The 12,548-nt window shown below is 39.3% G+C and overlaps 1 protein-coding gene across 1 annotated transcript in view; it reads right to left on the reverse strand.

Moving 5' to 3' along the window:
* The window catches only part of USP25 (ubiquitin specific peptidase 25), a gene marked incomplete at its 5' end in the record, with an annotated part of 70,800 nt that extends 67,326 nt beyond the window's left edge, over positions 1-3,474 (reverse strand). Inside the window, 2 exon segments of the mRNA XM_008941064.1 lie at positions 2,158-2,302; positions 3,397-3,474. Coding sequence (XP_008939312.1) covers positions 2,158-2,302; positions 3,397-3,474 — 223 coding nt within the window.
* Between the last annotated feature and the right edge of the window lie 9,074 nt (positions 3,475-12,548).

The following is a 12,548-nucleotide window of genomic DNA, read 5'->3' on the forward strand; positions in this document are numbered from 1 at the left end:
AGGGAGTGTTGATGGTTGGAACTATATTTGCTGAGTGAGTTCTCCGCCTGTGCTCACCCTTCTGTTCTCTTCTCCCAAGTCATCCACCACGTTTCATGATACTCCCTCCAATGACAGTAGTCACTAATGCAGAGCCCTGAAACTTGTCCACTTTATACTGCACCCTTCTAATTTCATAACAAAAAACCTGCAGGCAAACAGATCACAACAGAAGAACTGTAGGTTACTGGAAGAAGCTTTCACTATACTTGTGCGCGGAGGAGGGGGACCTCTATGATCAGACTGATTTAGACTTCTGTTCCACTGTAGCTGTTTAGTTCTTGCCCCAGAAGTCCTCCAGTGTGAAGGAAAAGTTGGTCAAGATGCCTTTATCCCACATTTTTAGTCTAAAACAGCAAAGGCTGAAAAAGGGCTCTTATCTTTGTTGACAGTAAGGATCTGACCAGACGTATATTTAAAAATAAAACAAGTCTACTTTTTCCACATGAGTTGGCACTTCGTGACTACTGACCTGTAGTGCTATATAACTAAGGAACCTGGCTATGCCTTCAGCCACCCAGGCAAGAGAAGAGAATGCCAAAGTTCAGCTTGGACTGTATAGCTCAAGATGTAACTCTTTTCAGTTTGACCATCAGTCATGGCTATTGTAGACTCTGCAGGCTTGACTCTTCCATCTCATATCCCTTGTCACCTTATATCTTCAATAAGGCTGCATAGCACAGTAAGTGACAGCAAAACTAAACACTTCTAATAATGGGATTGCTAATAAATCTAATTAAACACATACTGCAAGAGAATCCAGCTTACTATTCCACTGCCACAGTAGATCTTCAGCACTAGAGAATATGACAACAATGCTAGGTTTTTTGAAAATACTCTCCACTTCCTCAGTACCAGTTTTCTGACACTGAAAATTAATTATATTTGGGGATTTGCATGTGTTTTCTTTACAACAGAAGAAAACAAAACAAACCCGCACAACAAACCACCCTCTACAACTTAGTGGGAGGATACTAAAACTACCTACACTCAGGTTATTTGATGCAGGATTGCTAGTAATACCATGGATTAAAATGCAGTTTTAAAATCTGAAATTATGACGGTACACTCATCTATAATTAAAAAAAAATATTTAAAAAAAAAATAAATTTTTAAACGTTTACATCAAGGGACCAGAGACAAGAAGGCAACTGTACAACTGACAAGGAGATCTAACTAAGCTTCTTTACACTGGTGCCACCATAGCCACCCTAATATTAGTGAAAAAAAAAAAAGGGGGGAAAAAGCCAAACATCCTACTGTGGGTGAAGCTAAGTAATTCTACTCTTTTAATAAAAGCTACATAGATGTACTTACAGTCAAAGATCATTATATAATAAAAATATTCTACATTTTTGTTTAGAACGTTGACATGTAAATACAGTATCAAGGAATTCAGATTTTACAGTCACCAATCCCACTATAAAAACTTTCTTTGACATTTTCTTTCATGTTATTTCCCATATTTATTTGCAGAACATACTTAACATGTTTAACACATTTAACACCCCTTACACCCCCCAATATACCTATGCACTTAAAGGAATAGAACCATCAAAGCTCAGAGAAATACAGGTGGTGGGACCTCTTGTATCAACTAAAGTTGTTTTAAACAAAGTGTATTTAATGTTAATTTCACATATAAAACACCTATTATTGTACTGTAAGATGCACACCTAACCTCTTGCTCCTTCCTTTGGGAAAGTTATTCATGTCAGGGAGAAGCCATTCCTACATGTATTACGCTTTAGCATATTAAGACAGACACTCAAAGACTCTTGCCCAATTTTATTTTGACAGAAGAGTACCTAACTTTTGCCTTTATTTACAGCAGGACCCCAAAATAAATCCTAGAATAGGGGAAAAAAAAGAAAAAAAAATTCAAAACCTAGTTATTCATCCTCTAATCAGCATGACACGCATAAAGATAATACTTAAGGACAGCTCAAATAATAACCATCATAAGAAAAATAGAATACACTAAAATAAGGAAAGAAAGAATACATAATAATCTAAGAATTTTTAGGTAAGAATTATCAGCAGATTAACAGTCATCTAACAGGAAGTTTTTTGTTTCCTAGCCTTTAAACTAAAGTTATGATAAGAAAAAATACCTACTGGTGTCTGCCTGGCTGCCCACACTGATGTATCTGTCATTTCCAGGAAGGGCCGTTTGATAGTAAGTTGCCTCCTCCAGCTGGGGAACCTTGGCGTTCTTGGCGGTGAGGAATGCCACAGCCAACTCCAGGTTGCCATTGCTGTCCTTTAAGCATCAAGAAAACAAGGAGTTTAAGTCCCCTCAACCCTTTTTTTATTTTTTCTTAACAGCAAAGAACAAAGCTACAAGCAATTTATGAGATCAATGATAGCATTGTATTTTCAAGTGAAATAGAAAGTTTCCAAACTTGATATATATTCTGCATATTTCATTATTTTTAACCAAAATAAAGATAAAACATCTTCTCAAAATTTACTTTGGGAGAATTCCACTTATTTCAGAAAAACAAATGTCTTGTGGTGTAGTTCAACCCCTCAGCCCAGTATAATCAGCACACTGTCACAGACTTCAACAGCAGATACTTGAACACTTCCGAAAATCTACTGTTTCATTTTTAAAGCAAGAGATACTGGCTTTTTGAGGGGCAGTTGTGTACATGATTTATGCTGAATCTGAAGCAATGACTATATGTAAATACATATGATTTAAATGCACTAAATCCTCATTTGCCATGTATGTAAAAAAAAAAAAGCTCTGCCTGAGGGACACAAGGCTTTTAAATTTTATTTACACATATATATACACACACACACGTATATATTTGGTGAAACAGAACACAGAGAGACCTGCCATTCTTTACTTGCAAAGAGTTCTTCTGTCCTGTGAAAGAATTTACAATGGTTGAAAAGATAGTGATATAACAGCAAATTAGCAGAGGGTGGCAAGTTCAAGCAGAGTCCTTCATTCGACATACTGAACAGGACCTGTCCATGATAGAAAACTTAACTACACCTCGACAAGAAAACAACACTTAACTCATCAGGAGCTGACCAGCTATAGTAGCACCAAGGCACCTGAGAACTCTTTAGCCAAAGGTTAAAGCAAAGTCATGCCACTTCTGGCTCTTCTTGTTTGAACACCAGATTAATTTTTATGCCAGTACAAAAACAGATCAAGTTTCCTTCTCCAGTGAAGAAGACATTATTATTTGCTTCTTTCCCCCTGAAATATATCTAAAAAGCATTCAAGCTGGGAATGGAAAGGAAGGAAGGGAAGACATAAGTAAGAAACGGTGGGAGTTATGGCTTCCACAGACAATTCATATGTACTCAGCTACAAGTCAGACACATCCATCTTACCTTCAGTGCCTGTTGTAGTACCTGGATGTCATTGATACCAGTGATCTCTCTCAGCTGATTTAAAAATGTTTGCTGGTGCTAGAAACAAAAACAGATCAAAGTAAGAGCCAAACAGTACACTCAATTACTTAAAAGAGTATTGCTTCCCTAGCACATTAAAACTATCTCCACATAAGCTTTATGCACCACAAAGGGGTAAAGCCTTCATAATTCAAGTTTGTTGTAGTTTCGGCAACCTGGGCATTTTTGATTCCCAAATGTAATGGTTTTGCTTGGTTGGGTTTGGTGGTTTGTTTAAAAAAAAAAAAAAATAAATTGATGATGGATGATCTTAGGCAACATAGGTTTAAGGAGCATACAAGACAAAAGTCACAACTGGCCCTCCTAGGCAAGCAGAACTCCGTAGCTTGGTCTTCAAAGGCAGTAAGGGTTAACAGTTGATTGAATTCCCACCAATACCAGTTTCTTCAACTCCAAATTTTTCTCAATCCCACTATTTCCCTAACATGCATAACTCCCAGCCATTCCAACCTCAGAACTAAGAAATTCATTTTACTTATCAGTTAGGTCTTTTAAGAGAAAAACAATAAAAATGTCCACATACAACAGAGTTTCTTGAGTCTAAAGCAAATCCTTAGGAATCTGTCTTAACTGCTTTTTTTTTTTTAGAGCAGCTGAATCCAGCTCTCCCAACTGACTCCATCAGTCAGCACCCAAGACTGAGTTAGATAACAGTTTACGTGTCTCTTTAATACTCACACTTCAGAAGAATTTTGAGGCTTTTTTTTTACTTTAATAAAAACCTTGTCCCACTCCTGTTCAGAGTCAACAGACTATTCCTTTCGCTCATGCTCAGATACCACATCACAGAAACAAAAAGCAGGCACTAGGCTGGAAAAATCCTTCAATTCCAGTTAACCATTAAAACCACCTCATCCATTAAAACCATGAAAATACAGAGGATTGGCCATCGCTCCATACTAACCAATTCCATTCTTCCTTGGGCAGATTGGAAAAGAAGAAAAGTTTGGTGGCATTTGCAAATATGCTTTCTTTTTTACTGTTTGCCCACCACATCCTAAACTCAAAACAATAACTTCATCTATAAAAGAAAAGATTTTTTTGTGAAGTACAGGGTTTTGTTTGCTAGCCAAAAAGCATATTTCCTATCAGTGACAAATAAAATGTTCTCATCTTACTCTCCAAACTCTGCAAAAAAAAACAACTGTAATTGCCTTGTGGCTACTTCGAAATTCATATAAATACTTCTAAAATACTTCTCTTTAAAACAAATTATTTGGACTCAAATATTCAAATACGCCTATTCTCCCCTTATCACAGCTTTGTATAGAGGAGGAAATTAAGTGCTGCATGAATGCTGAATTCCCCAGTGTGAAATTAACCTGGCAGGCACAACTTCATGCCCTAATAATTTGAAATAGAAGGCGTATAGTTCAGGATGTTTATGAATTACATACACAAACTTCCCTTCATTTATGATCCTTAGGGACATTGCTAACAATCCAATTTGCCTTTTTTTATTTCCTCTTTTCTTTTTAAAAACCCTGCTATTGGCACAAGAAAAGTGAACTGATGCAGGAAAACAAACTCCCACTTTATTCCTATGCCTCACCCCCTCATCTGTTTACTGTGTGTATTTCATAGCACTGTACAAAGGCAAGACCCGTTTTCCCTACCAAGTTGCTTTCCTACCCCTGGGTTTGGTAAGAAGTGAAGAAAAGAAATCGAGTATTTGGGAAAAGTAATTACAACAGCATTAACACGAGCAGGAACAATGCAAGGGCAGTGCATGACAGCAAAATGGATTTCTGTATGTATTTGCCACCAACATGACAGTTAATAAAATGGAAAACAGCTTCACTACAAATGATTATAACAACAAATTATACCAGATTTCCGTATCTTCCATAATATATACAACACTTGGAAAGGCTGACTGGAGGACATTCATTGTTCACAGAGACTGGGAAAAGACAGAAGAGACATTCTAGTTTACCAACAAACGATCTCTGAGCAGCTCAGAATATTGGCTGTTAATTTACGAGTGCAGCTGTGACTTAAAAACCCAGACATCTGCAGTTTGCACCCAGAGTTCAGCACACCACTGCAAAGCCCTGGTTTGAGGCCCCTTTCCCAAGGACATCCACATTTAACAGATCAGAACCAGGCCCAGAGATCCTCCTTTCTCATCAAAAGATTATTTAAGTACCTAAATATACTTTAAGATCCAGAGCTTAAGGCACTCATCTCCAAAATTTCTAACTGGTGATTACATGAACAACACAAAGAATGCATTAGCATCCTAGTTACAAATCACAGAAACTAAGAGGAAAATCTAACAGTTACCCTGAATGCCTCAATTGGAGCTGAACTGCTTTGAGACCACAGATACCTGGTTGAGGTATTATTGTCTTTTTCAGGTAACTGTGGACAAGCTGCCATTAATCTCTAATTGAGTTATTTCAAATTACGCAAAGTTGAAGAATGCTGATGCATTTACCTCCCTAGAAAGAGGAAGAGAAAGACAAAATCAAAGCAACAAGAAGAAAATATAATTAAAATTGTTTCCACTTGATTAATATGTTCTCTTAATACCTGCCAACAGACTAAGAGGTCTTTAGAAACAATTCTGAAACAGCATTAAGGCAGCCAAAAACTCCTGAAAGGACTGACTGGTGGCCTTCTCTTCCACACGTTCAACAGTCTCCTCTCCTCCTCCCAATTCCAATGTAACTGCACCACCTCTGCCATGCACAGACCCCCTCCTGCAATGGCGCCTTCAGCCTCGCCACTACCATCAGGGGAACAGCAAAGGGGATGGGATACCACCCATGGTATAGTAATACAGGCAAACCTATTCCTTTTCATTACAAATGACAGCGCTGGCAACCAATATCAAACCCTTTCCTCATTCATTAATCAGGGGCAAGATCAAATATTCTTCTTGCTTTTCTTTTCACTTAAGTTTATGAAACAATCATACCCATATTCAGAGAGCTGGTATTACTTAATTCTTTATGTAACTTTAATTTAGTGCATCTGTGCTAGACTGTAAATGTCAAAAAAGGTAAAGCTCATTAGTTTGGAATTATATTCCTTTAATACAAGCTACTGCAGCATAAAGGATGATTTAAAAAAAACAATATTTTACTATTACCCAAGATTGCAATTTGGAGATCAGTTTCTAATGCCACTGCTAAATGCTTACGTCTCTTCTGAACTGCATTTAGTATTTAATACAATACTTAGGAGAGACTTCTACATACGAAGCAAGGTATCCTTCTCATTTCTACCAATGCTCAGATTATATCTATCCTAGAAGCTTTTTTACTCTTCCTGGAGCTTGGGCTAACCTGAGCTGAAGTGCCTGCAGCATGTAGACCCTCAAATGTCCACAAACACTCATGTAAACATTCCAAACAATTACACTTCACTCAAAGGCTTACTAAAAATACCCAAAAGAGCTCACCCTACACTAATGCAAGCCTAAAAAAAATTACGCTGGCATACGAGTATTTATAAGTTTCTGAAGCGCCTACGCTAATGTCTGTTAATGAAGTCAGGTCAGTGAGGGAAGATTCAGAACACAACTAACAGTCCCAACAGAAAGAAGTTGCCATCTTGTCTCAGCACAGCTCTTCCTCTATTCCCTGGGGTTTTCCAGCCTTGCATTAGTAGAAGTTCAAATTCTGAACTCACTGTACGTGAATTCAGTTTAATAAGCAAATTCTCTCTCCAAATGCAGATCCAAAAAGATTACTCCAATGGAGCCAGGTGCAACTACTGGTGCTAAGAAATGCACTTCAATTTTTTTGAATCCTATTTGTCTGTTCCCACTTCAGTTTGCCATCCTTCCTCCAATTTATATGACAGATTCCACAGTTTACCTACAGCAACAGATCCTCCAGTTTGGAGCGTCAAGACTCCACATGTATCTGCAGTGCAGCACCAAATGCTTCAAGTTACACAAGCACACACATAGCACATACACACACATACTCCATGTAGCTCCAACTGCATTTGGCACAACTCTAGAAAGGCTCCAGGACTTGGGCATCAACACCAGACTCTGCTGGTGCAAGTGCTACAGGTTAACCCAAATCCATGGCCAGACAAAGGAGATGGTCCCCGATGCTACAGCTGCCCTGAGATCCAGCCACACTCCTCAGTCCCACCACATCACGCCACAATCGGTTCCCTGGGGCTTTCAATCACGAGTTGTTCCCAGACTTCCCCCTTCCTCTGGCTCCCCAAGGTATGCAGGATGTATCTTCAGGCTTTCAGCTCTTGGAAGACTTTAACTAACAGGAAATTCTCCCATCTTCCTGGATGGAAGCCAAATTTGTACATTAGGAATGCATGCCCTTATTTCCAATTCTTTCCTTTTTCAGCAATCCCTCACTTCCTCTCAGGAAATGCCCAATTAAGATTATCTGGTTTATAACCTCATACAATAGCATATTGAGTAGCTGTACCAGCACCAGTGAAGCAAAAAAGGATCTACACCATTATCTGTTTAGGGAGAGAGCATGCCCAAATTAGTTCCACATACTGTAAACTCTGATAAATTTCTAAAACCAGAGCAAAAAGCTAAACTGAGCAACTGCTTTTTTGGACAAGGCAAATCTCACAAGTTAACTAATTCTGAATTCTACTGTAGATGATTTTGGGGGGGTGGAAGCCACCTTCTGATCTGTTATTTTCTCATCTCTGTAACTTCTGAAGAAATATATGTAAGCTTTGGCTTTATTTATGGCAACATTCAAATATTTGTATTTGCAATACAAGCATTTTCAAACTTAGAAGATAAAACAACCCTCTTAAGTTTCCAAGCACAGAAAAGCCCTGTGTTATTACTCAACGAAATGGTCCGACCATTACCAGGAGAAAACGGGGCCTGCTGCCTCACCACGCAGTTCATTGAGACAGCAGAGCATGAGAAGGAGCAATGGGAATCCCCTCCTCCTCAGGGGAGGAATACTTGTACTAGACACAAAAAAAAAGGGGGAAAAAAAGTTGCAAATGCCAAGAACAGCATCTTGACTCAGTCCCTCCACATAAAACCTGCTTACTTTACTTTCTGGTGCAACACAGAGCTATCGGTTGGAGGAAAATCCAAATGACGCTGCACAAAAGGTGTGTAGTAAAGACAATTCTAACCTAACTCTAGCTGCAGAGGACCTGCTAATGGTTCTGTTTGCAGACAAGCAACTAAAAAGCTAGTTTCCTCATACAATGTTGCTGTAATGAGAAGGCCAGGAGATTAGAGGAATGTAATCCTCTATAAAACGGCTTTAAGTTTCTGTGGCAAACAAATAAACACAAAACAGCTAACATACAAAGGACATGCATACCAAAGATCCTCAATTACTACTGTGAATGTCATTTTCTGCCACATTAATCACATCTCCCAGGAACACAGAAGGCCCCCATACACTTCTGAGCATTATGGCTTGCAGCAACACAGACATATTATCCATCTTCTAAATGAACTTTTGGTCAAATTCCAAACAGTCAAATAAAAACTAAGTCCCTCCAAGAAGATACTAAGTTGAAGCACAGGGAAAAACAGTCAACTCCAGAAGGCTTTGCTGCATGTCTTTGCTATTACCGTCTCTGTCCTCAAGATTTTTCTATATTGCGTGTGGGTGCACGCAGAATAAACATACATAGAAATGTAAATTAAAAAGTGGGTACATGCATACATATATTTTTTAAAGTAGTATTTTGCAAGTACAAAGAAAAAGTTAAAACTCTGCACTGGATTGAAGATGTTCACTCTTACAGAACATGCTGAAGCACAGTGGAATTTGGTTCCCCTGTCTGGTATCTGCTAACTGGGTTCCCTTTTGTTCACTCGTGAAAGGAGAAACCTCTTACATGACATTGTACCCTCTAAGAAAGTAGGTGAAGATGTATTTTTATACTCACACAAACGCAAGCTTTGGCTTGGAGAAAATCACCTGTGGAGAGCAAAGGATGTGCACAGAAACTGCAGCTTTTCAGTCCAAGACTGCTCTGTGCAGTCTGCCAAAACCCACCCGTGGCAGCAGCAGCTTGGGCAACACAGTTCATTACCTGCCTGCAACTGGATTGAGGGCAAACTGACTTCAAAGCAGCAAATGGACACGCTACTTGGCTGTGGTTGGCAGTAACTTTCAGCCAACCACAGCCTGGACCAAATAAAAGTTTAATGGGGAAAATGCTTGAGTGCATTACTTAAGTGGATACAATCCTCCCTGAAAAATTAAAGGAAGGATCCTACTTAATCATAGCATTACATAATCCATATTCATCAGACAAAACTCACAACACTCTCACCACAATTCTATGGTTTCCATAAACAATAACAAAGCTGCACTACCGAAACTGAAAATGCTTTAACAAATTACTTTTCCATTAAAGACTCGATACTGAGGATTCTACACAACACAAGCACAGGCAGTCATGTAAACACTTGCTGTTCTGAGCCTCAGATATGTACCATCCTATTCCCCCTCCCCAAAAAAGTGTCATTTACTCTCAACATGTAACACAAATTTCTTTGAACTTGAGCTAATATTTAAACTTTTCAAAATGAGATTTTAAAAAGAGGCTTGAGGAGTCTAGTTTATATTTACTGACACTCAATGTAAGACAAGCCCATTTCAGACAGTTACACGCACATTTAAAAAAAAAAAAAAAAGCAGCTAACTGTGAGCCAAATCATCACCTACATGGTGAATACTGCAACGAGCAGGAAGCTGTCAGTTCCCCTGACAGTTCACAGGAGAGAAGCCTGACTTTCCAAACTATTCCATCCCTAGGGAGGAAAAGTGGCTTCATGTCCTTTCTTCCTCATTCACATGGACAGCACAGGGAAGGAAGGAGACCCTAAGGCCAGACATAGAATCATAGGGGTTGGAAGGGACCTCAAAAGATCATCTAGTCCAAACCCCCTGCCAGAGCAGGATCACCTAGAGTACATAAAAAAAGTACATCTTAAAGAGTAAAGCAAGGAGGAAGTATCACTTTATTATATGGATCTTCCCAGGCAAATTTTAGGGCGCTCAAGAACTGGAGTAATAATGCAGCCAGAAGAGGCACCACTGAGTACACACGTACGATAACATGGAGAACACTCAGAAAGCAACAGAAATGCATTTCCTTGAACACGTTTAGTGCATTTTGTCTCATCTTCCCTCAGGTCACAGAAATACTGAAACCCAGTCCTGGACTCCAACTGACTGCCCTGCAGGTCTATTGCCTGGATTACAATTAAATACACTCATTTTATATTATCAAGAGATCTGGTTTTCCCCAGTGGAGAAAAAAAAAATATTAAAAAATCCACCATACATGACAAAAGAGGAAACAGTGGCTGAAGGCAACAGCAGTCTATACAATAAAGAGCAAACACTAGGAAGGCAGCAAGGCCATTTAAGCTTAATAGAACATGACAATAAATGGTGTGATCTATGACAATAGAAGTGTGAACTGTATCAAAAAATCTTGTACTTTTCATGAAAGCAACATGGTTTAAAACAAATCATCCAAAACAGGAACAAACAACAGAAATGTAACTGAAGTTCTATCTTAAAATTAGTCTATGCACTGATCCATGAACACCGTTGCTTGAGTGAAGAAGCATGTGAAGAATTGCTTAATACTGCATTTTTAGCTCTTCAGTAACTACTCCTAAATGAGCTTCAGTGACACAGCTGATGACCAAGAAAGGATAGCAGCCTTTGTACTTACTGAAACACTAAAGATGTCAGAAATTTAAAATTATTCATAGTTTTGAGATCTGTTTTAAACTACCATCATGACTTCACACATCCTGCGTAACACAATAGCGAGCTTCTCAACAGTAATGACAGCAGCTCTGAAAATTATTTAGCTAACATAAGACCAATGAGCTTTTTAGCTTCATTTAACTGGATGCAAATTAAACTTCAGGTTGTATTCACTGGAATGGCCACAGGAAAACTTGCTTCACAAAAATTCCTTTTGATTCTTACAGTCCATGACAATTAGCAAAAATATCTCTGCTCTGATCCAAACATGATGAATAATTAGTTAACGGTGGCAGAACACGTTACCATGTATAAAATGCAGAAGGACTTCCCCAAGAGCCCACCTGTGAACAGGAGCTGGGTGATGCCGTGTTGCAGTGGCAAGCTTCAGCCCCAGTTCACAGCCCAGTCCCACTTCAATACCTTCAGACCCAAGCACCAAGGGAGCTGCCAACAGCATGCAGAAGCACTGTAAATTGAAGCCAGCGAGCTCAGTGAAAGGTGACATTATAGAGACAGAAAGGAGAAGGAGGCTGGAGGATGACAGGAAGACAGCTGTGTGCGTATACATATACACACATTTTCCAATCACTCCTGGTTACTTTATGTAGGAAAAGTTTCCCTCATATGTTTGTTTTTTTTTTTTTTTTTTTCCCCCCGTTCCTAGACATTTACCATGATGGCTGAACATTAAATTTTACAGTGTCTGCCCAGGTAGTATGATTAAGACACAAGCTTTCTCCTCACTGGAAAGACCCATGGTGTCATAATTTTACTGTAGCAGCTATTAAAAATGTCATTTTGAGTGTCTTTTAAACATTTCATGAGATCTTGTCTTTCTGAAGTTTAAAACAATCCACATTTTAACTTCCCATTTTCAGATATTTTCCTTTGCATCCCAAGCCCAGTTTAACCCATCACACCAAACACAAGCTATTCTGGCTCACGCTCCAGGATCTTCACAGTCCTTTCATCACCCATTTATTATCTGTCACTGAAAGGCTAAGACCTAGCTCTCAACTCCAGAAGGCAGCCCCACTAGTCCATTCAAGTGTTTAGCTTCTCCCCCCCAAAAAAAGTCATCATGACAATCTCAGCCTGCTCTGCACAATACAGAAGACCTCCCAAGAAAACATTGTCAATCCTGCCCCCTCTGTTCTGCCTTGCTCTGCTGTTACAAGGACAACAACATGAGCAGGAAACGAACCAACGCCAGGAGCTGCAAGTGTCCTCAGATCAGTGGGACCCCAGTCTCTGCAACAGTTGCAAACAAAGTTTGAAGAGGCTGTCAGACCATAGGCCGCTTGTGAGAAGTCAGCCGTCCTTCCCAGGTTGTGGCTCCCCCCCCCGCTCGCG

The sequence above is a fragment of the Merops nubicus genome, unplaced genomic scaffold, assembly GCF_000691845.1.
Source record: "Merops nubicus isolate BGI_N331 unplaced genomic scaffold, ASM69184v1 scaffold8750, whole genome shotgun sequence".
NCBI classification, from domain to species: Eukaryota; Metazoa; Chordata; class Aves; order Coraciiformes; family Meropidae; genus Merops; species Merops nubicus.